The sequence below is a fragment of the Anomaloglossus baeobatrachus genome, chromosome 9, assembly GCF_048569485.1.
Source record: "Anomaloglossus baeobatrachus isolate aAnoBae1 chromosome 9, aAnoBae1.hap1, whole genome shotgun sequence".
NCBI classification, from domain to species: Eukaryota; Metazoa; Chordata; class Amphibia; order Anura; family Aromobatidae; genus Anomaloglossus; species Anomaloglossus baeobatrachus.
Genome location: NC_134361.1, coordinates 213,012,020 through 213,039,146, shown reverse-complemented (window position 1 = coordinate 213,039,146; position 27,127 = coordinate 213,012,020). Strand labels below are relative to the sequence as shown.

Here is a 27,127-nt window from a genome sequence, read left to right as displayed (position 1 = left end):
AAATAAATAAAGTTTATACAAAATTTGGAATAAAAAAAACCCTCCACAGAGACAAAGCGCCGCTATATTCCCTCAGTGGTGCTGGTTCTATGAGTCCAAAATGTCATCCACCGACCAAAGCATCTGCTGCTATCAACCACCACTCACTGCTCAGTGATCAGATGTCGTCAATGTACCGCAACCATGTAAAACACGGGATCATCACCTGACCAATGCCCAGGACCTGGAGGAGGGTCTCACTGTAACCCCCATTACGTCACTTCAGTCCATGTTGGTTTTCTCGGTGTCTCCTTAAGTCAACTTTACGCTGGAAACCTTTACAGCACAGATCACACGTAAACGGCTTGAAGCCGGTGTGCTTACGACTGTGAGTGATCAGGTTCGAGCTCTGACTGAAAGCTTTACCACAAACCTGACACTTGTGAGGCTTCTCCCCTACACACAGGGAGAAACACAGTCATTAGCAGATATATTCCTGTACACAGGGAGCAGTATTATAGTAGTTATATTCTTGTGCATAGGGGCAGTATTATAGTAGTTATATTCTTGTATATACGGGCAGTATTATAGTAGTTATATTCTTGTATATAGGGGGCAGTATTATAGTAGTTATATTCTTGTATATAGGGGCAGTATTATAGTAGTTATATTCTTGTACATAGGGGCAGTATTATAGTAGTTATATTCTTGTATATACGGGCAGTATTATAGTAGTTATATTCTTGTACATAGGGGCAGTATTATAGTAGTTATATTCTTGTATATACGGGCAGTATTATAGTAGTTATATTCTTGTATATAGGGGGCAGTATTATAGTAGTTATATTCTTGTATATAGGGGCAGTATTATAGTAGTTATATTCTTGTACATAGGGGCAGTATTATAGTAGTTATATTCTTGTATATAGGGGCAGTATTATAGTAGTTATATTCTTGTACATAGGGGCAGTATTATAGTAGTTATATTCTTGTATATAGGGGCAGTATTATAGTAGTTATATTCTTGTACATAGGGGGCAGTATTATAGTAGTTATATTCTTGTATATAGGAGCAGTATTATAGTAGTTATATTCTTGTACATGGGGGCAGTATTATAGTAGTTATATTCTTGTACATAGGGGCAGTATTATAGTAGTTATATTCTTGTACATAGGAGCAGTATTATAGTAGTTATATTCTTGTACATAGGAGCAGTATTATAGTAGTTATATTCTTGTACATAGGAGCAGTATTATAGTAGTTATATTCTTGTACATAGGGGCAGTATTATAGTAGTTATATTCTTGTACATAGGAGCAGTATTATAGTAGTTATATTCTTGTACATAGGGGCAGTATTATAGTAGTTATATTCTTGTATATAGGGGCAGTATTATAGTAGTTATATTCTTGTACATAGGGGGCAGTATTATAGTAGTTATATTCTTGTATATAGGGGCAGTATTATAGTAGTTATATTCTTGTACATAGGGGTAGTATTATAGTAGTTATATTCTTGTACATAGGGGGCAGTATTATAGTAGTTATATTCTTGTACATAGGGGCAGTATTATAGTAGTTATATTCTTGTACATAGGAGCAGTATTATAGTAGTTATATTCTTGTACATAGGGGGCAGTATTATAGTAGTTATATTCTTGTACATAGGGGGCAGTATTATAGTAGTTATATTCTTGTATATCGGGGCAGTATTACAGTAGTTATATTCTTGTACATAGGAGCAGTATTATAGTAGTTATATTCTTGTACATAGGAGCAGTATTATAGTAGTTATATTCTTGTACATAGGGGCAGTATTATAGTAGTTATATTCTTGTACATAGGGGGCAGTATTATAGTAGTTATATTCTTGTACATAGGGGGCAGTATTATAGTAGTTATATTCTTGTACATAGGGGCAGTATTATAGTAGTTATATTCTTGTACATAGGGGTAGTATTATAGTAGTTATATTCTTGTACATAGGGGGCAGTATTATAGTCGTTATATTCTTGTACATAGGGGCAGTATTATAGTAGTTATATTCTTGTACATAGGAGCAGTATTATAGTAGTTATATTCTTGTACATAGGGGCAGTATTATAGTAGTTATATTCTTGTACATAGGGGCAGTATTATAGTAGTTATATTCTTGTACATAGGGGGCAGTATTATAGTAGTTATATTCTTGTACATAGGGGCAGTATTATAGTAGTTATATTCTTGTACATAGGGGCAGTATTATAGTAGTTATATTCTTGTACATAGGGGCAGTATTATAGTAGTTATATTCTTGTACATAGGGGCAGTATTATAGTAGTTATATTCTTGTACATAGGGGCAGTATTATAGTAGTTATATTCTTGTACATAGGGGCAGTATTATAGTAGTTATATTCTTGTACATAGGGGCAGTATTATAGTAGTTATATTCTTGTACATAGGGGCAGTATTATAGTAGTTATATTCTTGTACATAGGGGCAGTATTATAGTAGTTATATTCTTGTACATAGGAGCACTTTTACAGCTATATTTGTGTATATAGTGCAGTATATAACTCACCAGTGTGTATATAGGTATGCTTCTTCATATCAGACTTTTGATGGAAACGCTTTCCACAGAACTGGCAGGGATACGGCCGAGTGTCTGAGTGGATGAGCAGGTGAGTGGATAACGTGGATGATCGCTTAAAGGTTTTTCCGCACATCTTACATTCAAAACTCCTCTCCTGTAAAAGATGACATGTTTTATTACCTCGTGTTATAGAGCAACTCTCATTATATGATGGGGATGTGGGTGTTGGAGCGTTGTGTGGTACACGACCGCATTACACCATGATAGGATTAGATACACCGCTCAGCGGTGCACTGGACATTATGGACCTAACCTGTGAGTGGATGTTGAGATGTTGCTCCAGACTGACCGCATGACCAAAGGATTTCCCACAAGTATCACAGACGAATGGTCGGGTTCCACTATGAGACCTCCGGACATGAACCTCTAATCCATGAGATGTAGAGAAAACCTGTAAAACAGGAGAGATTATCTAGCTTCATATAATATAATGGTTCTGTGTCCTGCAGCAGCTCTCATCCTCCTGCAGCAGCTCTCATCCTCCTGCAGCAGCTCTCATCCTCCTGCAGCAGCTCTCATCCTCCTGCAGCAGCTCTCATCCTCCTGCAGCAGCTCTCATCCTCCTGCAGCAGCCCTCCTTCCACTCCTGCAGCAGCTCTTATCCTCCTGCAGCAGCTCTCATCCTCCTGCAGCAGCTCTTATCCTCCTGCAGCAGACCTCCTCCTCCTGCAGCAGCTCTCATCCTCCTGCAGCAGCTCTCATCCTCCTGCAGCAGCTCTCATCCTCCTGCAGCAGCTCTCATCCTCCTGCAGCAGCTCTCATCCTCCTGCAGCAGCTCTTATCCTCCTGCAGCAGCTCTCATCCTCCTGCAGCAGCTCTCATCCTCCTGCAGCAGCTCTCATCCTCCTGCAGCAGCTCTCATCCTCCTGCAGCAGTCCTCCTTCCACTCCTGCAGCAGCCCTCCTTCCACTCCTGCAGCAGCTCTCATCCTCCTGCAGCAGCTCTCATCCTCCTGCAGCAGCTCTCATCCTCCTGCAGCAGCTCTCATCCTCCTGCAGCAGCTCTCATCCTCCTGCAGCAGCTCTCATCCTCCTGCAGCAGCTCTCATCCTCCTGCAGCAGCTCTCATCCTCCTGCAGCAGCTCTTATCCTCCTGCAGCAGCTCTCATCCTCCTGCAGCAGCTCTCATCCTCCTGCAGCAGCTCTTATCCTCCTGCAGCAGCTCTTATCCTCCTGCAGCAGCTCTCATCCTCCTGCAGCAGCTCTCATCCTCCTGCAGCAGCTCTCATCCTCCTGCAGCAGCTCTCATCCTCCTGCAGAAGCTCTCATCCTCCTGCAGCAGCTCTCATCCTCCTGCAGCAGCTCTCATCCTCCTGCAGCAGCTCTCATCCTCCTGCAGCAGCCCTCCTTCCACTCCTGCAGCAGCTCTTATCCTCCTGCAGCAGCTCTCATCCTCCTGCAGCAGCTCTTATCCTCCTGCAGCAGACCTCCTCCTCCTGCAGCAGCTCTCATCCTCCTGCAGCAGCTCTCATCCTCCTGCAGCAGCTCTCATCCTCCTGCAGCAGCTCTCATCCTCCTGCAGCAGCTCTCATCCTCCTGCAGCAGCTCTCATCCTCCTGCAGCAGCTCTCATCCTCCTGCAGCAGCCCTCCTTCCACTCCTGCAGCAGCTCTTATCCTCCTGCAGCAGCTCTCATCCTCCTGCAGCAGCTCTTATCCTCCTGCAGCAGACCTCCTCCTCCTGCAGCAGCTCTCATCCTCCTGCAGCAGCTCTCATCCTCCTGCAGCAGCTCTCATCCTCCTGCAGCAGCTCTCATCCTCCTGCAGCAGCTCTCATCCTCCTGCAGCAGCTCTTATCCTCCTGCAGCAGCTCTCATCCTCCTGCAGCAGCTCTCATCCTCCTGCAGCAGCTCTCATCCTCCTGCAGCAGCTCTCATCCTCCTGCAGCAGTCCTCCTTCCACTCCTGCAGCAGCCCTCCTTCCACTCCTGCAGCAGCTCTCATCCTCCTGCAGCAGCTCTCATCCTCCTGCAGCAGCTCTCATCCTCCTGCAGCAGCTCTCATCCTCCTGCAGCAGCTCTCATCCTCCTGCAGCAGCTCTCATCCTCCTGCAGCAGCTCTCATCCTCCTGCAGCAGCTCTCATCCTCCTGCAGCAGCTCTTATCCTCCTGCAGCAGCTCTCATCCTCCTGCAGCAGCTCTCATCCTCCTGCAGCAGCTCTTATCCTCCTGCAGCAGCTCTTATCCTCCTGCAGCAGCTCTCATCCTCCTGCAGCAGCTCTCATCCTCCTGCAGCAGCTCTCATCCTCCTGCAGCAGCTCTCATCCTCCTGCAGAAGCTCTCATCCTCCTGCAGCAGCTCTCATCCTCCTGCAGCAGCTCTCATCCTCCTGCAGCAGCTCTCATCCTCCTGCAGAAGCTCTCATCCTCCTGCAGCAGCTCTCATCCTCCTGCAGCAGCCCTCCTCCTCCTGCAGCAGCTCTTATCCTCCTGCAGAAGCTCTCATCCTCCTGCAGCAGCCCTCCTCCTCCTGCAGCAGCTCTTATCCTCCTGCAGAAGCTCTCATCCTCCTGCAGCAGCTCTTATCCTCCTGCAGAAGCTCTCATCCTCCTGCAGCAGCTCTCCTCCTCCTGCAGCAGCTCTTATCCTCCTGCAGAAGCTCTCATCCTCCTGCAGCAGCTCTTATCCTCCTGCAGCAGCTCTTATCCTCCTGCAGCAGCTCTCATCCTCCTGCAGCAGCTCTTATCCTCCTGCAGCAGCTCTCCTTCCACTCCTGCAGCAGCTCTTATCCTCCTGCAGCAGCTCTTATCCTCCTGCAGCAGCTCTCATCCTCCTGCAGCAGTCCTCCTTCCACTCCTGCAGCTGACCTTCATGCACTCCTGCAGCTGCTCTCTTCCCCCTCCTGCAGCAGCTCTCATCCTCCTGCAGCAGCCCTCCTTCCACTCCTGCAGCAGCTCTCATCCTCCTGCAGCAGTCCTCCTTCCACTCCTGCAGCAGACCTTCATGCACTCCTGCAGCAGCCCTCTTCCCCCTCCTGCAGCAGCTCTCATCCTCCTGCAGCTGCTCTTTTCCCCCTCCTGCAGCAGACCTCCTCCTCCTGCAGAAGCTCTCATCCTCCTGCAGCAGCCCTCCTTCCACTCCTGCAGCAGACCTTCATGTACTCCTGCAGCAGCCCTCTTCCCCCTCCTGCAGCAGCTCTCATCCTCCTGCAGCTGCTCTCTTCCCCCTCCTGCAGCAGCCCTCCTCCTCCTGCAGCTGCTCTCTTCCCCCTCCTGCAGCAGCCCTCCTCCTCCTGCAGCTGCTCTCTTCCCCCTCTTGCAGCAGCCCTCCTTCCACTCCTGCAGCAGACGTACATAAACTCCTGCAGCAGTTTTCCTCCTCCTGCAGCTGCTCTTCTTCCCCTCCTGCAGCAGCCCCCCTCCTGTAGCAGCCCTCCTCCTCCTCCTGCAGCAGCCCTCCTCCTCTTCCTGCAGTGACTCTCCTCCTCCTGCAGAAGCTCTCATCCTCCTCCTGCAGCAGCCCTCCTCATCCCCTCCTGCAGCAGCCCTCCTCATCCCCTCCTGCAGCAGCCCTCCTCATCCCCTCCTGCAGCAATCCTCCTCCTCCTGTAGCAGTCCTCCTCATCCCCTCCTGCAGCAGCCCTCTTCCTCCTGCATCCTGCAGCAGCCCCCCTCCTCCTGCAGCAGCCCTCCTCCTCCTGCAGCAGTCCTCCTCTCCACCTGCAGCAGCCCTCCTCCTCCTGAAGCAGCCCTCCTCCTCCTACAGCAGTCCTCCTCCTCCCCTCCTGCAGCAGCCCTCCTCCTCCTGCAGCAGTCCTGCTCCTCCCCTCCTGTAGTAGCCCTCCTCCTACAGCAGTCCCCCTCCTCCCCTCCTGTAGTAGCCCTCCTCCTACAGCAGTCCCCCTCCTCCCCTCCTGCAGCAGTCCTCCTCATCCCCTCCTGCAGTAGCCCTCCTCCCACAGCAGTCCTCCTCATTCCCTCCTGCAGCAGCCCTCCTCCTCCCCTCCTGCAGCAGTCCTCCTCCTCCCCTCCTGCAGCAGTCCTCCTCCTCCCCTCCTGCAGCAGTCCTCCTCCTCCCCTCCTGCAGCAGTCCTCCTCTTCCCCTCCTGCAGCAGTCCTCCTCATCCCCTCCTGCAGCAGTCCTCCTCCTCCCCTCCTGCAGCAATCCTCCTCCTCCTGTAGCAGTCCTCCTCATCCCCTCCTGCAGTAGCCCTCCTCCTACAGCAGTCCTCCTCCTTCCCTCCTGCAGCAGCCCTCCTCCTCCCCTCCTGCAGCAGTCCTCCTCCTCCCCTCCTGCAGCAGTCCTCCTCCTCCCCTCCTGCAGCAGTCCTCCTCCTCCCCTCCTGCAGCAGCCCTCCTCCTCCCCTCCTGCAGCAGCCCTCCTCCTCCTGCAGCAGTCCTGCTCCTCCCTTCCTGCAGTAGCCCTCCACCTACAGCAGTCCTCCTCCTCCCCTCCTGCAGCAGTTCTCCTCCTCCCCTCCTGCAGCAGTCCTCCTCTTCCCCTCCTGCAGCAGTCCTCCTCCTCCCCTCCTGCAGCAGTCCTCCTCCTCCCCTCCTGCAGCAGTCCTCCTCCTCCTGTAGCAGTCCTCCTCATCCCCTCCTGCAGTAGCCCTCCTCCTACAGCAGTCCTCCTCCTTCCCTCCTGCAGCAGCCCTCCTCCTCCCCTCCTGCAGCAGTCCTCCTCCTCCCCTCCTGCAGCAGTCCTCCTCCTCCCCTCCTGCAGCAGTCCTCCTCCTCCCCTCCTGCAGCAGTCCTCCTCCTCCCCTCCTGCAGCAGCCCTCCTCCTCCTGCAGCAGTCCTGCTCCTCCCTTCCTGCAGTAGCCCTCCTCCTACAGCAGTCCTCGTCCTCCCCTCCTGCAGCAGTTCTCCTCCTCCCCTCCTGCAGCAGTCCTCCTCTTCCCCTCCTGCAGCAGTCCTCCTCCTCCCCTCCTGCAGCAGTCCTCCTCCTCCCCTCCTGCAGCAATCCTCCTCCTCCTGTAGCAGTCCTCCTCATCCCCTCCTGCAGCAGCCCTCCTCCTCCTGCAGCAGTCCTCCTCCTTCCCTCCTGCAGCAGCCCTCCTCCTCCTGCAGCAGTCCTCCTCATCCCCTCCTGCAGCAGCCCTCCTCCTCCTGCAGCAGCCCTCCTCCTCCTACAGCAGTCCTCCTCCTCACCCTCCTGCAGCAGCCCTCCTCCTCCTGCAGCAGTCCTGCTCCTCCCCTCCTGCAGTAGCCCTCCTCCTCCTACAGCAGTCCCCCTCCTCCCCTCCTGCAGCAGTCCTCCTCATCCCCTCCTGCAGTAGCCCTCCTCCTACAGCAGTCCTCCTCCTTCCCTCCTGCAGCAGCCCTCCTCCTCCCCTCCTGCAGCAGTCCTCCTCCTCCCCTCCTGCAGCAGTCCTCCTCCTCCCCTCCTGCAGCAGCCCTCCTCCTCCCCTCCTGCAGCAGCCCTCCTCCTCCTGCAGCAGTCCTGCTCCTCCCTTCCTGCAGTAGCCCTCCACCTACAGCAGTCCTCCTCCTCCCCTCCTGCAGCAGTTCTCCTCCTCCCCTCCTGCAGCAGTCCTCCTCTTCCCCTCCTGCAGCAGTCCTCCTCCTCCCCTCCTGCAGCAGTCCTCCTCCTCCCCTCCTGCAGCAGTCCTCCTCCTCCTGTAGCAGTCCTCCTCATCCCCTCCTGCAGTAGCCCTCCTCCTACAGCAGTCCTCCTCCTTCCCTCCTGCAGCAGCCCTCCTCCTCCCCTCCTGCAGCAGTCCTCCTCCTCCCCTCCTGCAGCAGTCCTCCTCCTCCCCTCCTGCAGCAGTCCTCCTCCTCCCCTCCTGCAGCAGCCCTCCTCCTCCTGCAGCAGTCCTGCTCCTCCCTTCCTGCAGTAGCCCTCCTCCTACAGCAGTCCTCGTCCTCCCCTCCTGCAGCAGTTCTCCTCCTCCCCTCCTGCAGCAGTCCTCCTCTTCCCCTCCTGCAGCAGTCCTCCTCCTCCCCTCCTGCAGCAGTCCTCCTCCTCCCCTCCTGCAGCAATCCTCCTCCTCCTGTAGCAGTCCTCCTCATCCCCTCCTGCAGCAGCCCTCCTCCTCCTGCAGCAGTCCTCCTCCTTCCCTCCTGCAGCAGCCCTCCTCCTCCTGCAGCAGTCCTCCTCATCCCCTCCTGCAGCAGCCCTCCTCCTCCTGCAGCAGCCCTCCTCCTCCTACAGCAGTCCTCCTCCTCACCCTCCTGCAGCAGCCCTCCTCCTCCTGCAGCAGTCCTGCTCCTCCCCTCCTGCAGTAGCCCTCCTCCTCCTACAGCAGTCCCCCTCCTCCCCTCCTGCAGCAGTCCTCCTCATCCCCTCCTGCAGTAGCCCTCCTCCTACAGCAGTCCTCCTCCTTCCCTCCTGCAGCAGCCCTCCTCCTCCCCTCCTGCAGCAGTCCTCCTCCTCCCCTCCTGCAGCAGTCCTCCTCCTTCCCTCCTGCAGCAGCCCTCCTCCTCCCCTCCTGCAGCAGCCCTCCTCCTCCCCTCCTGCAGCAGTCCTCCTCCTCCCCTCCTGCAGCAGTCCTCCTCTTCCCCTCCTGCAGCAGTCCTCCTCCTCCCCTCCTGCAGCAGTCCTCCTCCTCCCCTCCTGCAGCAGCCCTCCTCCTCCTGCAGCAGTCCTGCTCCTCCCCTCCTGCAGTAGCCCTCCTCCTACAGCAGTCCCCCTCCTCCCCTCCTGCAGCAGTCCTCCTCATCCCCTCCTGCAGTAGCCCTCCTCCTACAGCAGTCCTCCTCCTTCCCTCCTGCAGCAGCCCTCCTCCTCCCCTCCTGCAGCAGCCCTCCTCCTCCTGCAGCAGTCCTGCTCCTCCCTTCCTGCAGTAGCCCTCCTCCTACAGCAGTCCTCGTCCTCCCCTCCTGCAACAGTTCTCCTCCTCCCCTCCTGCAGCAGTCCTCCTCTTCCCCTCCTGCAGCAGTCTTCCTCCTCCCCTCCTGCAGCAGTCCTCCTCCTCCCCTCCTGCAGCAATCCTCCTCCTCCTGTAGCAGTCCTCCTCATCCCCTCCTGCAGCAGCCCTCCTCCTCCTGCAGCAGTCCTCCTCCTCCCCTCCTGCAGCAGCCCTCCTCCTCCTGCAGCAGTCCTCCTCATCCCCTCCTGCAGCAGCCCTCCTCCTCCTGCAGCAGTCCTCCTCATCCCCTCCTGCAGCAGCCCTCCTCCTCCTGCAGCAGCCCTCCTCCTCCTACAGCAGTCCTCCTCCTCACCCTCCTGCAGCAGCCCTCCTCCTCCTGCAGCAGTCCTGCTCCTCCCCTCCTGCAGTAGCCCTCTTCCTCCTACAGCAGTCCCCCTCCTCCCCTCCTGCAGCAGTCCTCCTCATCCCCTCCTGCAGTAGCCCTCCTCCTACAGCAGTCCTCCTCCTTCCCTCCTGCAGCAGCCCTCCTCCTCCCCTCCTGCAGCAGTCCTCCTCCTCCCCTCCTGCAGCAGTCCTCCTCTTCCCCTCCTGCAGCAGTCCTCCTCCTCCCCTCCTGCAGCAGTCCTCCTCCTTCCCTCCTGCAGCAGCCCTCCTCCTCCCCTCCTGCAGCAGTCCTCCTCCTCCCCTCCTGCAGCAGTCCTCCTCCTCCCCTCCTGCAGCAGTCCTCCTCTTCCCCTCCTGCAGCAGTCCTCCTCCTCCCCTCCTGCAGCAGTCCTCCTCCTCCCCTCCTGCAGCAGCCCTCCTCCTCCTGCAGCAGTCCTGCTCCTCCCCTCCTGCAGTAGCCCTCCTCCTACAGCAGTCCCCCTCCTCCCCTCCTGCAGCAGTCCTCCTCATCCCCTCCTGCAGTAGCCCTCCTCCTACAGCAGTCCTCCTCCTTCCCTCCTGCAGCAGCCCTCCTCCTCCCCTCCAGCAGCAGTCCTCCTCCTCCCCTCCTGCAGCAGTCCTCCTCCTCCCCTCCTGCAGCAGTCCTCCTCCTCCCCTCCTGCAGCAATCCTCCTCCTCCTGCAGCAGCCCTCCTCCTCCCCTCCTGCAGCAGTCCTCCTCCTCCCCTCCTGCAGCAGCCCTCCTCTTCCCCTCCTGCAACAGTCCTCCTCCTCCCCTCCTGCAGCAGTCCTCCTCCTCCTCCTCCTGCAGCAGTTCTCTTCCACCCCTCCTGCAGCAGTCCTCCTCCTCCCCTCCTGCAGCAGTCCTCCTCCTCCCCTCCTGCAGCAATCCTCCTCCTCCTGCAGCAGTCCTCCTCCTTCCCTCCTGCAGCAGTCCACCTCCTCCCCTCCTGCAGCAGTCCTCCTCCTCCCCTCCTGCAGCAGTCCTCCTCTTCCCCTCCTGCAGCAGTCCTCTTCCTCCCCTCCTGCAGCAGTCCTCCTCCTTCCCTCCTGCAGCAGCCCTCCTCCTCCCCTCCTGCAGCAGTCCTCCTCCTCCCCTCCTGCAGCAGCCCTCCTCCTCCTCTCCTGCAGCAGTCCTCCTCTTCCCCTCCTGCAGCAGTCCTCCTCCTCCCCTCCTGCAGCAGTCCTCCTCCTCTCCTGCAGCAGCCCTCCTCCTCCTGCAGCAGTCCTGCTCCTCCCCTCCTGCAGTAGCCCTCCTCCTACAGCAGTCCCCCTCCTCCCCTCCTGCAGCAGTCCTCCTCATCCCCTCCTGCAGTAGCCCTCCTCCTACAGCAGTCCTCCTCCTCCCCTCCTGCAGCAGCCCTCCTCCTCCTGCAGCAGCCCTCCTCCTCCTGCAGCAATCCTCCTCCTCCTGCAGCAGTCCTCCTCATCCCCTCCTGCAGCAGTCCTCCTCCTCCTCCTCCTGCAGCAGTCCTCCTCATCCCCTCCTGCAGCAGTCCTCCTCCTCCCTTCCTGCAGCAGTCCTCCTCATCCCCTCCTGCAGTAGCCCTCCTCCTCCTGCAGCAGTCCTCCTCCTCCTCCCCTCCTGCAGCAGCCCTCCCCCTCCTGCAGCAGTCCTCCTCCTTCCCTCCTGCAGCAGCCCTCCTCCTCCTCCCCTCCTGCAGCAGCCCTCCTCCTCCTGCAGCAGCCCTCCTCCTCCTGCAGCAGTCCTCCTCATCCCCTCCTGCAGTAGCCCTCCTCCTCCTGCAGCAGTCCTCCTCCTCCTCCCCTCCTGCAGCAGCCCTCCTCCTCCTGCAGCAGCCCTCCTCCTCCAGTAGTCCCCAGATTGGACATCTTACCTTGGTGCACTTGACACAGTGGTAGTTGTCCATTACAGAAGAGAACCCCAGGCTGTAATTAATAGGGTGATCGTAGTCAGTCTCTGTAGCTGCGGGGGGGCTGCTGTATAGCCCGATAGGACCCTGCAGCATGGAGGGGTGCACGTGGGATGGGACTTGCTTGAAGCTATAGGCAGAATGCAGGGACTCCCAGGACAGGCTCTGCTTGTAGAAGGCCGACAGAGGGAAGGACGGATATGACTTCATGGGGAGCAAGGACAAAGCGAGCCCTAAAAGACGGAATCACAGCATTGTGTTACTGATTCATTGTGTTACTCCTTCAGTAAATGTGATGATGAGTGTTGTAGTACATTACCTGGGCCCGAGGCCACAGAGGGGCCATGGCTTAAATAGAGGGGTCTCTGTATGTCGGCTTTTGATTGGCCAGGAGAGCTCTTGGTCAGGTCCTCGGGGGCGCAGTCTTTAAGGTCAATGACAGACGGTTCAGGATCTGGTGTAATACAAATAAAAGAAATGTGAGGAATCGAAAAAATGCTGTAAAATTGGGGTGACCTCCCTCACCCTACGTCATGGGCCGGCATAGAGCACCCCTCTCCACAGACCCAGGAATAGACAGGTGATCACAGCACCCTTTTCTCTAACTTTGGGAGAGATATAGATTGGAGCCCCATTATGATTACTGCTCTGGAGCCCCCTGTCTGTAGTGTGTATATATATATATATATATATATATATATATATATATATATATATTCAGCTGGTGCTGCGCAGGATCAGTGTATACAGACATGTCGTGTTGACGCAGTGTGTGTGACACAAACCACAATGTTTGTACAGACTCGGAGCCAATTTCTGTGTTTGACAATCCGGCTTTGATTGAATTGAGAAAACACATCGTAGTGACACATCCGTCACCGGACGAATCCATATCACTGCTGCATCACAGTACCAGTACTGCCAGCAACAGCGAGCAGCTCAGCCCGTGTATCTAATCCTATCCTGCGTGATACTGTCTGCTGAGCCCTGTATCTAATCCTCTCCTGTGTGATACTGTCTGCTGAGCTGTGTATCTAATCCTATCCTGTGTGATACTGTCTGCTGAGCTGTGTATCTAATCCTATCCTGTGTGATACTGTCTGCTGAGCTCTGTATCTAATCCTATCCTGTGTGATACTGTGTGCTGAGCTGTGTATCTAATCCTATCCTGTGTGATACTGTCTGCTGAGCTGTGTATCTAATCCTCTCCTGTGTGGTACTGTCTGCTGAGCCATGTATCTAATCCTCTCCTGTGTGATACTGTCTGCTGAGCTGTGTATCTAATCCTATCCTGTGTGATACTGTCTGCTGAGCCGTGTATCTAATCCTATCCTGTGTGATACTGTCTGCTGAGCTGTGTATCTAATCCTATCCTGTGTGATACTGTCTGCTGAGCCATGTATCTAATCCTCTCCTGTGTGATACTGTCTGCTGAGCTGTGTATCTAATCCTATCCTGTGTGATACTGTCTGCTGAGCTGTGTATCTAATCCTATCCTGTGTGATACTGTCTGCTGAGCCATGTATCTAATCCTCTCCTGTGTGATACTGTCTGCTGAGCTGTGTATCTAATCCTATCCTGTCTGATACTGTCTGCTGAGCTGTGTATCTAATCCTATCCTGTGTGATACTGTCTGCTGAGCTGTGTATCTAATCCTCTCCTGTGTGATACTGTCTGCTGAGCCGTGTATCTAATCCTATCCTGTGTGATACTGTCTGCTGAGCTGTGCATCTAATCCTCTCCTGTGTGATACTGTCTGCTTAGCTGTGTATCTAATCCTATCCTGTGTGATACTGTCTGCTGAGGTGTGTATCTAATCCTCTCCTGTGTGATACAGTCTGCTGAGCTGTGTATCTAATCCTATCCTGTGTGATACTCTCAGCTGAGTTGTGTATCTAATCCTATCCTGTGTGATACTCTCAGCTGAGTTGTGTATCTAATCCTATCCTGTGTGATACTGTCTCCTGAGCCGTGTATCTAATCCTATCCTGTGTGATACTCTCTGCTGAGCTTGTATATATTACTATTGTGTTGATGTCTCTGAATGTTTAGGTAGCTTAGATACGTGGTACTCTTGCAGTGCTGGACATCATGATGTGGGATTCTGCAGAGCTGCGCTCCGGACAGATTGACGCTTCCCAGGAACACTTACAATAACGGGCACAATGAGATTTGAATAGAACTGATTTGAATGCGGCTGGAGGTGGCACTGCCAGGAGGGGAACAAGTCTGGAGGGCTCCACTCCTGAAATACTCTGTGCTGCTGGGTCCTGCTCCTTCCTCTATGTATCTCCGTGTCCTCCTATAAGATCAGTGCTCTCCTCGCCTGAAATACTCTGTGCTGCTGGGACCTGTTCCTTCCTCTATGTATCTGTGTCCTCCTATAAGATCAGCGCTCTCCTCTCCTGAAATACTCTGTGCTGCTGGGACCTGCTCCTTCCTCTATGTATCTGTGACCTCCTATAAGATCAGTGCTCTCCTCTCCTGAAATACTCTGTGCTGCTGGATCCTGCTCCTTCCTCTATGTATCTCTGTGACCTCATAAGATCAGTGCTCTCCTCTCCTGAAATACTCTGTGCTGCTGGGACCTGCACCTTCCTCTATGTATCTCTGTGGCCTCCTATAAGATCAGCGCTCTCCTCTCCTGAAATACTCTGTGCTGCTGGGACCTGCTCCTTCCTCTATGTATCTGTGACCTCCTATAAGATCAGTGCTCTCCTCTCCTGAAATACTCTGTGCTGCTGGATCCTGCTCCTTCCTCTATGTATCTCTGTGACCTCATAAGATCAGTGCTCTCCTCTCCTGAAATACTCTGTGCTGCTGGGACCTGCACCTTCCTCTATGTATCTCTGTGGCCTCCTATAAGATCAGCGCTCTCCTCTCCTGAAATACTCTGTGCTGCTGGGACCTGCTCCTTCCTCTATGTATCTGTGACCTCATAAGATCAGTGCTCTCCTCTCCTGAAATACTCTGTGCTGCTGGGACCTGCTCCTTCCTCTATGTATCTCTGTGACCTCATAAGATCAGCGCTCTCCTCTCCTGAAATACTCTGTGCTGCTGGGACCTACCCCTTCCTCTATGTATCTGTGACCTCCTATAAGATCAGTGCTCTCCTCTCCTGAAATACTCTGTGCTGCTGGATCCTGCTCCTTCCTCTATGTATCTCTGTGACCTCATAAGATCAGTGCTCTCCTCTCCTGAAATACTCTGTGCTGCTGGGTCCTGTTCCTTCCTCTATGTATCTCTGTGACCTCATAAGATCAGCGCTCTCCTCTCCTGAAATACTCTGTGCTGCTGGGACCTGCTCCTTCCTCTATGTATCTCTGTGACCTCATAAGATCAGCGCTCTCCTCTCCTGAAATACTCTGTGCTGCTGGGACCTGCTCCTTCCTCTATGTATCTGTGACCTCCTAAAAGATCAGTGCTCTCCTCTCCTGAAATACTCTGTGCTGCTGGATCCTGCTCCTTCCTCTATGTATCTCTGTGACCTCATAAGATCAGTGCTCTCCTCTCCTGAAATACTCTGTGCTGCTGGGACCTGCTCCTTCCTCTATGTATCTGTGACCTCCTATAAGATCAGTGCTCTCCTCTCCTGAAATACTCTGTGCTGCTGGATCCTGCTCCTTCCTCTATGTATCTCTGTGACCTCATAAGATCAGTGCTCTCCTCTCCTGAAATACTCTGTGCTGCTGGGACCTGCACCTTCCTCTATGTATCTCTGTGGCCTCCTATAAGATCAGCGCTCTCCTCTCCTGAAATACTCTGTGCTGCTGGGACCTGCTCCTTCCTCTATGTATCTCTGTGACCTCATAAGATCAGCGCTCTCCTCTCCTGAAATACTCTGTGCTGCTGGGACCTGCCCCTTCTTCTATGTATCTCTGTGACCTCATAAGATCAGCGCTCTCCTCTCCTGAAATACTCTGTGCTGCTGGGACCTGCTCCTTCCTCTATGTATCTGTGACCTCCTATAAGATCAGTGCTCTCCTCTCCTGAAATACTCTGTGCTGCTGGATCCTGCTCCTTCCTCTATGTATCTCTGTGACCTCATAAGATCAGTGCTCTCCTCTCCTGAAATACTCTGTGCTGCTGGGACCTGCTCCTTCCTCTATGTATCTCTGTGGCCTCCTATAAGATCAGCGCTCTCCTCTCCTGAAATACTCTGTGTTGCTGGGACCTACTCCTTCCTCTATGTATCTCTGTGACCTCATAAGATCAGCGCTCTCCTCTCCTGAAATACTCTGTGCTGCTGGGACCTGCCCCTTCCTCTATGTATCTCTGTGACCTCATAAGATCAGCGCTCTCCTCTCCTGAAATACTCTGTGCTGCTGGGATCTGCCCCTTCCTCTATGTATCTCTATGACCTCATAAGATCAGCGCTCTCCTCTCCTGAAATACTCTGTGCTGCTGGGACCTGCTCCTTCCTGTATGTATCTGTGACCTCCTATAAGATCAGTGCTCTCCTCTCCTGAAATACTCTGTGCTGCTGGGACCTGCTCCTTCCTCTATGTATCTGTGACCTCCTATAAGATCAGTGCTCTCCTCTCCTGAAATACTCTGTGCTGCTGGATCCTGCTCCTTCCTCTATGTATCTCTGTGACCTCATAAGATCAGTGCTCTCCTCTCCTGAAATACTCTGTGCTGCTGGGTCCTGCTCCTTCCTCTATGTATCTCTGTGACCTCATAAGATCAGTGCTCTCCTCTCCTGAAATACTCTGTGCTGCTGGGACCTGCTCCTTCCTCTGTATCTCTGTGTCCTCCTATAAGGTCAGTGCTCTCCTCTCCTGAAATACTCTGTGCTGCTGGGACCTGCTCCTTCCTCTATGTATCTCTGTGACCTCCTATAAGATCAGTGCTCGCCTCTCCTGAAATACTCTGTGCTGCTGGGTCCTGCTCCTTCCTCTATGTATCTCTGTGTCCTCCTATAAGATCAGCGCTCTCCTCTCCTGAAATACTCTGTGCTGCTGGGACCTGCTCCTTCCTCTATGTATCTCTGTGTCCTCCTATAAGATCAGCGCTCTCCTCTCCTGAAATACTCTGTGCTGCTGGGACCTGCTCCTTCCTCTATGTATCTCTGTGACCTCCTATAAGATCAGTGCTCTCCTCTCCTGAAATACTCTGTGCTGCTGGGACCTGCTCCTTCCTCTATGTATCTGTGTCCTCCTATAAGATCAGCGCTCTCCTCTCCTGAAATACTCTGTGCTGCTGGGACCTGCTCCTTCCTCTATGTATCTCTGTGACCTCCTATAAGATCAGCGCTCTCCTCTCCTGAAATACTCTGTGCTGCTGGGACCTGCTCCTTCCTCTATGTATCTGTGTCCTCCTATAAAATCAGCGCTCTCCTCTCCTGAAATACTCTGTGTTGCTGGGTCCTGCTCCTTCCTCTATGTATCTCTGTGTCCTCCTATAAGATCAGTGCTCTCCTCTCCTGAAATACTCTGTGTTGCTGGGTCCTGCTCCTTCCTCTATGTATCTCTGTGTCCTCCTATAAAATCAGCGCTCTCCTCTCCTGAAATACTCTGTGTTGCTGGGTCCTGCTCCTTCCTCTATGTATCTCTGTGTCCTCCTATAAGATCAGTGCTCTCCTCTCCTGAAATACTCTGTGCTGCTGGGTCCTGCTCCTTCCTCTATGTATCTCTGTGTCCTCCTATAAAATCAGCGCTCTCCTCTCCTGAAATACTCTGTGTTGCTGGGTCCTGCTCCTTCCTCTATGTATCTGTGTCCTCCTATAAGATCAGTGCTCTCCTCTCCTGAAATACTCTGTGCTGCTGGGACCTGCTCCTTCCTCTATGTATCTGTGTCCTCCTATAAGATCAGTGCTCTCCTCTCCTGAAATACTCTGTGCTGCTGGGACCTGCTCCTTCCTCTATGTATCTGTGTCCTCCTATAAGATCAGTGCTCTCCTCTCCTGAAATACTCTGTGCTGCTGGGTCCTGCCCCTTCCTCTATGTATCTCTGTGACCTCCTATAAGATCAGTGCTCTCCTCTCCTGAAATACTCTGTGCTGCTCTGAATGTTTTTATCTACCAGAATAACAAAGAGGATTGTGGGACTGTAATGTTTGATGGGTGGGGGGTGCATCTTTCGGGACCCCCGGTGGTAGTCAGACTGCAGGGGGCGCTGTATACCCTTCACCCTTTCCCAGATATTGTGCCATATGTCGACTCTGCCTGAGCTGCAGTGCCAGACATGACCACAACCCTATGGATGGCGCTGTGCAGCTGCAAACCATGAAAACATCACAGCGCCCCCTTCGGTCTGGACGGAGACGCCATTTTTTTCTCCGCCCCAGCAGCTCAATGGTTAACGCGTTGTATAATCAGGGAAGTCGTTATTATATGTTTATAAATCACATTATGGGTAAGGTCGGAACAGGAAACCGGGGTGCGATTTATTTCCCTGTTTACACAGCGCTGATAATTACACAATGCGCTATACACCACTATCCTCTGCTTGCTGTCAGTGAATGAGAATACACAGCTCAGACGTCACAGCTGAGGGTTTGTTACAGTCGCATCCCGTCCAGACTGAATCCTGTTTCCTGCTCTGCTACATTGTAACAAACCCTCAGCTGTGAGTAATACTAGGTCTGGAGACCCAGGCCCGACCTCCCGGCTGGATTATGGGGTCACCTACCATGACACGGCGCCGTGCTGGGGTCCCCCGGGGCTGCGCCCGCGTCCTCCAGGTAGCGATGCTGATGATAACTATGAGTTTTCTTGGTTTTTACCAAAAATGATCGCGGCATTTTCTGAAAAAAAAGAAGCAAATTATAGATTTAGAGATGTAATATACATATATACAAAGATGACGGGCGTAATGCCAGGGGCCACGGGGAGGAAGGGCCACGGAGGAGGAAGGGCCACGGAGGAGAAAGGGCCACGGAGGATGAAGGACCATGGAGGAGGAAGGGCCACGGAGGAGGAAGGGCCACGAAGGAGGAAGGGCCACGGAGGAGGAAGGGCCACGAAGGAGTAAGGGCCACGGAGGAGGAAGGGCCACGAAGGAGGAAGGGCCACGGAGGAGGAAGGGCCACGGAGGAGGAAGGGCCACGAAGGAGGAAGGGCCACGGAGGAGGAAGGGCCACGAAGGAGGAAGGGCCACGGAGGAGGAAGGGCCACGGAGGAGGAAGGGCCACGGAGGAGGAAGGGCCACGAAGGAGGAAGGGCCACGGAGGAGGAAGGGCCACGGAGGAGGAAGGGCCACGAAGGAGGAAGGGCCACGGAGGAGGAAGGGCCACGGAGGAAAAGGGCCACTTCATGACTCCATCATGGGTGGTGGAGACCTCAGCAGGAATGCTCCTCTACTCCGGCTTATGTGAGAGAAGCCATATGTGGCACGCAATGGAAAGCGGTACCAGCCTGGCACATAATGGGGAGCAGTACCAGCCTGGCACATAATGGGGAGCAGTACCAGCCTGGCACATAATGGGGAGCGGTACCAGCCTGGCACATAATGGGGAGCAATACCAGCCTGGCACATAATGGGGATCGGTACCAGCCTGGCACATAATGGGGAGCAGTACCAGCCTGGCACATAATGGGGAGCGGTACCAGCCTGGCACATAATGGGGAGCAATACCAGCCTGGCACATAATGGGGATCGGTACCAGCCTGGCACATAATGGGGAGCAATACCAGCCTGGCACATAATGGGGAGCAGTACCAGCCTGGCACATAATGGGGAGCAGTACCAGCCTGACACATAATGGGGATCGGTACCAGCCTGGCACATAATGGGGAGCAATACCAGCCTGGCACATAATGGGGAGCAGTACCAGCCTGGCACATAATGGGGAGCAGTACCAGCCTGGCACATAATGGGGAGCAATACCAGCCTGGCACATAATGGGGAGCAGTACCAGCCTGGCACATAATGGGGATCGGTACCAGCCTGGCACATAATGGGGAGCAATACCAGCCTGGCACATAATGGGGAGCAATACCAGCCTGGCACATAATGGGGAGCAATACCAGCCTGGCACATAATGGGGAGCAATACCAGCCTGGCACATAATGGGGAGCGGTACCAGCCTGGCACATAATGGGGAGCAGTACCAGCCTGGCACATAATGGGGAGCAATACCAGCCTGGCACATAATGGGGAGCAGTACCAGCCTGGCACATAATGGGGAGCAGTACCAGCCTGGCACATAATGGGGAGCAATACCAGCCTGGCACATAATGGGGATCGGTACCAGCCTGGCACATAATGGGGAGCAATACCAGCCGGGCACATAATGGGGAGCAGTACCAGCCGGGCACATAATGGGGAGCGGTACCAGCCGGGCACATAATAAAGAGTGGTACCGCTCCCCATTATGTACCAGGCTAGTACCGCTCCCCATTATTGCCCGACTGGTACTGCTCCCCATTATGTGCCCATCTGGTACTGCTCCCCATTATGTGCCAGGGCACATAATGGGGAGCAGTACCAGCCAGGCACACAACGCAGAGTGATACCAGCCTGGCACACAATGGGCAGTGATACCAGCCTGGCACATAATGGGCAGTGATACCAGCCTGGCACACAATGGGCAGTGATACCAGCCTGGCACATAATGGGGAGTGGCACCAGCTTGGCACATAAAAGTGAGTGGTACCAGCCGGGCACATAATTGGGAGCAGTACCAGCTGGGCACATAATGGAAAGCGCTCCCAACCGGGCACATAATGGGAAGTGGTACCAGCTGGGCACATAATGGGGAGTGATACCAACCTGGCACATAATGGGGAGTGGTACCAGCCTGGCACATAATGGGAAGTGGTACCAACCTGGCACATAATGGGGAGTGATACCAGCCTGGCACATAATGGGGAGTGATACCAGCCTGGCACATAATGGGGAGTGATACCAGCCTGGCACATAATGGGGAGTGATACCAGCCTGGCACACAACAGATAGTGGTACCAGCCTCAGCGCCATCATTCTAACCAGTGGTAATGTTTAACGCTGGAGGTTCGGGTTCAGGGGAGCAGCACCCCATCATTTTCCTGTGGGGACCCTCCATGTCAGCAGGCACTGGGGCACAGACGCGGGCACCAGATCTCTGTCTCCCCATAAGGCTACTTTCACACATCCGGTTTTTGCTCTGCGGCTCAATCCAGCTGTGAAACCTATGCAACGGATACGGCGAAAACACCGCATCCTTTGCATACATTTTTACATGCGGCCCGTCCGTTTTTTTCCGGTTGCGGCACGCTACTGAGCATGCGCAGTGGAAGAAACCGCATGCGGCCGGATGCGTTTTTTTCCGCATCGCGCCGCATCCAGCGTCCATAGACATGCATTGAAAAATGCGCCGCAGCGGCCGATGCGGCGCGATGCATTTTTTTTTGCCGGAGCAAAAAACGTTGCAGGCAGCGTTCCATCGGCTAAATCTGCCGCATGCGGCAAAAACCTCCTTTTTCTTCAGACGTCTTAAAATCTGAAGACTTCACAGAGAGATTCCAGAGAAATCACAAGAGCTGACGTCTCAGTCCACAGACCCCGGGGGGCGCCGCAGGGCACAGTCTGCAGATCTGCATGGAGAGGACAAGCCCCAGAGGCAGCATACAGCTATTATCACACCTACATGCCGGGGAACATACCAGGATACATACATTGTGCTGCGTCCCTAAGACAACTCTTCCTGGCACAATATAGAACACTGCAATGTGCAAACTGTAAATATTGGGGAGAGCAAAGAGAGTGATATTACTGCAGGAGTGCTCTACTATACTACATCAGCACCTCCAGAAAAGTGGGTGGGTTTTATATACAGTGTCTTGAAAAAAGTATTAATACCCCGTGAATACTTCCACATTTTTTCACATTACACCCACAAAGTTAAAAGTACAAGTAATTGTGAAATATAAAGGAAAGGATTCCTGGTTTTCTAAATATTTTAAATATAAAAATACGGTCAGGTGCATTAGTATTCAGCCCCTGGATTCAGAACTTTGTATGACCACCTTTCTCTGTCTTGCATTAGTATTCAGCCCCTCGAGTTAGCACTTTGTAGGACCACCATTCTCTGTCTTGCGTTAGTATTCAGTCCCCTGAGTCAGTACTTTGTAGAACCACCATTCTCTGTCTTGTATTAGTATTCAGCCCCCGTGAATACTTTGTAGGAGCACCATTCTCTGTCTTGTATCTTGTATTAGTATTCAGCCCCCCGTCAATACTTTGTAGGACCACCATTCTCTGTCTTGCGTTAGTATTCAGCCCCCGGAGTCAGCACTTTGTTGGACCACCATTCTCTGTCTTGCATTAGTATTCTGCCCCCGTGAATACTTTGTAGGAGCACCATTCCCTGTCTTGTATTAGTATTCAGCCCCCGTGAATACTTTGTAGGAGCACCATTCTCTGTCTTGTATTAGTATTCAGCCCCCCGTCATTACTTTGTAGGACCACCTTTCTCTGTCTTGTATTAGTATTCAGCCCCCGTCAATACTTTGTAGGACCACCATTCTCTGTCTTGTATTAGTATTCAGCCCCCAGAGTCAGTACTTTGTAGGACCACCTTTCTCTGTCTTGCATTAGTATTCAGCCCCCCGTCAATACTTTGTAGGACCACCTTTCTCTGTCTTGCATTAGTATTCAGCCCCCATCAATACTTTGTAGGACCACCATTCTCTGTCTTGTATTAGTATTCAGCCCCCAGAGTCAGTACTTTGTAGGACCACCTTTCTCTGTCTTGCATTAGTATTCAGCCCCCGTGAATACTTTGTAGGACCCCCATTCTCCATCTTTCAGGGTCTGTCTCTCCAGCTTTGCACATCTATAAACTTTGTATCATTTCTTTCACAAATCACAGAAAATCCCAATAAAAAAAAACCCATTTACGTTTGTGGGTGTAACGTGGAAAAGTTCACGGGGTATGAATACTTTTCCAAGGCAGTGTAGGTAGAATTTATCCAATGTCTGGTGTTATGGAATTCACTAATATTCTCCATGCTGGAGCAATAGAGGAGAGCTGCTGCAGGGAAACGAAAAACCCTATGACAGTTCTGCCTGGCAGCATGGAATCCAGGGAGAATGAGGAGATACAATGGATGGAGGAATAGATATCCAGGCATGCTGGGAGTTGTAGTTCCCATCCACATCACCATACAACTGTTCTTCCTGGCATCGGATGGAGGCAGTCATTTGCTTGCCATTTGCATGTGTCCTGCAAGGTTTAGTCTGGCCCTGATGACACAGGCCGCCATTGATGGGGAAGAATAGCGCTGGCGCCGGGCCCGAGAACCTGTTATTTGTCTCATTATGGGCCTTTGTTCCAATGTTTGGGGACAAGAAAATTCAAATATGGGAGAGAAAGGGGGCGACAAGGCAAATATCAGCATTGGGCGCAAGCCACCAGTGACACAAGCAACAGCCCCAATCCTGCCCCTCCAGCTGTGCAGAACTACAACTCCCAGCATAGGCTGAGGGCAGGGCATGCTGGGAGATGTAGTTCTGCAACGGCTGGAGAGACAAAAGTTAGGGAACTGAGGTCAGGGCATGCTGGGAGATGTAGTTCTGCAACAGCTGGAGAGGCAAAAGTTAGGGAACTGAGGTCAGGGCATGCTGGGAGATGTAGTTCTGCAACAGCTGGAGAGGCAAAAGTTAGGGAACTGAGGTCAGGGATGCTGGGAGATGTAGTTCTGCAACAGCTGGAGAGGCAAAAGTTAAGGAACTGATGTTAGGGCATGCTGGGAGTTGTAGTTCTGCAGCAGCTGGAGAGGCAAGAGCTGGGGAACTGATGTCAGGGCATGCTGGGAGTTGTAGTTCTGCAACAGCTGGAGAGGCAAAAATTAAGGAACTGATGTCAGGGCATGCTGGGAGTTGTAGTTCTGCAACAGCTGGAGAGGCAAAAGTTGGGGAACTGATGACAGGGTATGCTGGGAATTGTAGTTCTGCAACAGCTAAGAGGCAAAAATTAAGGAACTGATGTCAGGGCATGCTGGGAGTTGTAGTTCTGAAACAGCTGGAGAGGCAAAAATAAGGAACTGATGTCAGGGCATGCTGGGAGTTGTAGTTCTGCAACAGCTCAAGAGGCAAAAATTAAGGAACTGATGTCAGTGCATGCTGGGAGTTGTAGTTCTGCAACAGCTGGAGAGGCAAAAGTTGGGGAAATGATGACAGGGTATGCTGGGAGTTGTAGTTCTGCAACAGCTGAGAGGCAAAAATTAAGGAACTGATGTCAGGGCATGCTGGGAGATGTAGTTCTGCAACAGCTGGAGAGGCAAGAGCTGGGGAACTGATGACAGGGCATGCTGGGAGTTGTAGTTTTGCAACAGCTCAAGAGACAGAGGTTGGGGAATAGCTGTCAGAATATGCTGGGAGTTGCAGTTTTACAGCAGCTCTGCAGCAAAAGATTCAGGAACACTGACATTTCGCTGAAATATGGCAGCTGCGATGCAAAATATTTCCACTGTGATCACTTATTCCACAGATCTAGATGCTTTTTATTTTGGGTTTTTTTTCATCAAGTGCATGGAGTTTTACACACACACACAACCACTTATAAATTCCTTATGTAAAGATATTATCAGGTTTACAAAAATAAAGAAAAAAAAAGCTCAAATACATATATATATATATATATATATATTTTATATATATATATATATATATTATATATATATATAGATATATATATAATATTATATATATATATATATATATATTATATATATATATATACACACACACACACACACACACACACATCACATATATAATATATATGTACTTATATAGCTGACATAAGTATCATATATGTGTACTTATAATAATATAACATATATATGTACTTATATATTTGATATAAATATCTTCTAACATATAATATACACAGCACCTCATTTTATACAAATGGAATTTTAATTCTAAAATGAATCCCTTATATGGAATACAAATAAATAAAAGAAAGCAAAAATAACAAAAACAAGCATAACTATATATTCATTAAAAAATAAAAAACGTATTTATTCTAAAAGTCTATGAAACTCCTAATTGTCCTCATTGAAATCTATAGCAAGAGGAAAAGGATTAATTAGATCTGAAGAAAAAAAAGAATTTATTTATTAATAGATATTTTTAATGATTAAATCTATTTCAGCCTAGCATTAAAAAATAATATGGGAGGAATAAATGATACAAATGTATCATAATGTGAAAAGAATGTAAATGATACAACGAGATATTTGTATTAAATGAGTAAAAGTATCTAAATACAAAAAGATACAATCATGTGATAGATAGCAAGATAATATGCAAAGGAAAAAGAGAAAAAGTAATAAAAAACACACAAATATTATATAAATAATATATATATATATATATATATATAAATAAAACTTATTAAACTACATGAAACATTAATTTTTTATTTAAATTTTAGCTTATTTTACATCTGGCTTTTTTAATTTAATGATAAGTTATGGACTATGAAAACCTTTAAAAAAACATAAATAAAAAAAAAATAAAAGTAAAATAATAATAATAATAATAATAATAAAAAAAAAAATATATAAAAAAAAAAAGTGTAGGATTTTTGCAGGATGAGTGTCATTTTTTTACCTGGCACTGGTTGTAGTTGGATGATAGGTGTGCTCCCTCCCTGCGGACGGTGGTTGTAGTCGGATGATAGGTGTGCTCCCTCCCTGCGGACGGTGGTTGTAGTCGGATGATAGGTGTGCTCCCTCCCTGCGGACGGTGGTTGTAGTCGGATGATAGGTGTGCTCCCTCCCTGCGGACGGTGGTTGTAGTCGGATGATAGGTGTGCTCCCTCCCTGCGGACGGTGGTTGTAGTCGGATGATAGGTGTGCTCCCTCCCTGCGGACGGTGATTGTAGTCGGATGATAGGTGTGCTCCCTCCCTGTGGGCGCTGGTGTCACACTGTACCTCACCACTGTCCTCGCCTTGTCTTTGGCCTCAGCCTCTCCCCCCGCCCGGATTTTTCAATCTGATTACTTGTGTCAAAATCTGGAGTAGTTGCAGCCAATGGTGGAGCAGAGAGACAATATTTGCTTATCAGAAGTGGAGCAGACCTCGCAGAGTCGCCCGGAGCTGCGCACAACTCCATGAAGCCACAAAACACTTTCTGTGAATTCTTTATTTACACTTGGGAAACGTACCAGGATTTTGTATGACAACAAAATAAAAATGGAGATTTTAATTTTTGGGGGCAATTGCATAAAGTGCAATTCCTGAATACTTATTCCCTGAAATACTGTGTGCTGCTGTGGGACAGGCTCCTTCCACTATGTGACTCTTGGTGTGTGCACCCTCAATATATCAGTACACGCTTCTGCTGAAATACTCTGCACTATGGGGATGTTGCAATTTCAACTATTTAACACTAAGCCAATAATCTCATTTTTTTCCCCTGAAATACTCTGTACTACTGGGGGACCCTGCAATTTCCACTATGTAACGCTTGGACAATGAAATCTTAGAAGATAAGAAAAATTATCCCCTGTACTCTGTACTACTGGGGGACCCTGCAATTTCCACTATGTATGTATGCTTGGACAATGAAATCTTAGAAAATCAGAAAAAGTATCCCCTGAAATACTCTATGCTACTGGGGGCACCTGCCATAAAATCAGCCTCCTTCGCTCCTCAAAATACTCTGTGCTGCTGGGGGTTCCTGCCATAAAATCAGCCTCCTCCTCTCCTCAGAATACTCTGTGCTACTGGGGGTACCCACCATAAAATCAGCCTCCTTCTCTCCTCAGAATACTCTGTGCTGCTGGGGGTACCTGCCATAAAATCAGCCTCCTTCTCTCATCAGAATACTCTGGGCTGCTGGGGTACCTGCCATAAAATCAGCCTCCTTCTCTCATCAGAATACTCTGTGCTGCTGGGGGTACCTGCCATAAAATCAGCCTCCCTCTCTCCTCAGAATACTCACTGTTGCTGGAGGTACCTGCCATAAAATCAGCCTCCTTAGATCCTCAGAATACTCTGGGCTGCTGGGGGTACCCGCCATAAAAAAAAATCAGCCTCCTTCTCTTCTCAGAATAATCTGTGCTGCTGGGGCTACCCGCCATAAAATCAGCCTCCTTCTCTTCTCAGAATAATCTGTGCTGCTGGAGGTACCCGCCATAAAATCAGCCTCCTTCTCTCCTCAGAATACTCTGTGCTGCAGGGGGTACCCGCCATAAAATCAGCCTCCTTCTCTTCTCAGAATAATCTGTGCTGCTGGAGGTACCCGCCATAAAATCAGCCTCCTTCTCTCCTCAGAATACTCTGTGCTGCAGGGGGTACCCGCCATAAAATCAGCCTCCTTCTCTTCTCAGAATAATCTGTGCTGCTGGAGGTACCCGCCATAAAATCAGCCTCCTTCTCTCCTCAGAATACTCTGTGCTGCAGGGGGTACCCGCCATAAAATAAGCCTCCTTCTCTCCTCAGAATACTCTGTGCTGCTGGGGGTACCCGCCATAAAATCAGCCTCCTTCTCTTCTCAGAATACTCTGTGCTGCTGGGGGTACCCGCCATAAAATCAGCCTCCTTCTCTCCTCCGAAAACTCTGTGCTGCTGGG

General features: G+C 51.4%; 1 protein-coding gene across 1 annotated transcript; it reads right to left on the bottom strand.

Annotated features, from left to right (window-relative positions):
• GFI1B (growth factor independent 1B transcriptional repressor) lies at positions 1–25,536 on the bottom strand. The gene is made up of 7 exons (XM_075322924.1): positions 25,161–25,536; positions 18,249–18,363; positions 11,935–12,069; positions 11,580–11,848; positions 2,867–3,004; positions 2,542–2,707; positions 1–435 (listed from the first exon to the last, which is right to left on the bottom strand). Exons 2-7 carry the CDS (start codon positions 18,358–18,360, stop codon positions 257–259), a joined length of 999 nt encoding a protein of 332 aa, XP_075179039.1. The 5' UTR covers positions 18,361–18,363; positions 25,161–25,536; the 3' UTR covers positions 1–256.
• Positions 25,537–27,127: the final 1,591 nt, after the last annotated feature.

What these genes read in the sequence shown, in the direction of transcription:
- GFI1B (XM_075322924.1), bottom strand. Translation starts at nt 18,360, where the DNA reads ATGCCGCGATCATTTTTGGTAAAAACCAAGAAAACTCATAGTTATCAT. An exon ending in ACTGTGTCAAGTGCACCAAG is followed by an intron (nt 3,005 to 11,579) that starts GTAAGATGTCCA and finishes CCTGTTTTACAG; the next exon opens with GTTTTCTCTACATCTCATGG. An exon ending in ATCTCAACATCCACTCACAG is followed by an intron (nt 2,708 to 2,866) that starts GTTAGGTCCATA and finishes CATCTTTTACAG; the next exon opens with GAGAGGAGTTTTGAATGTAA.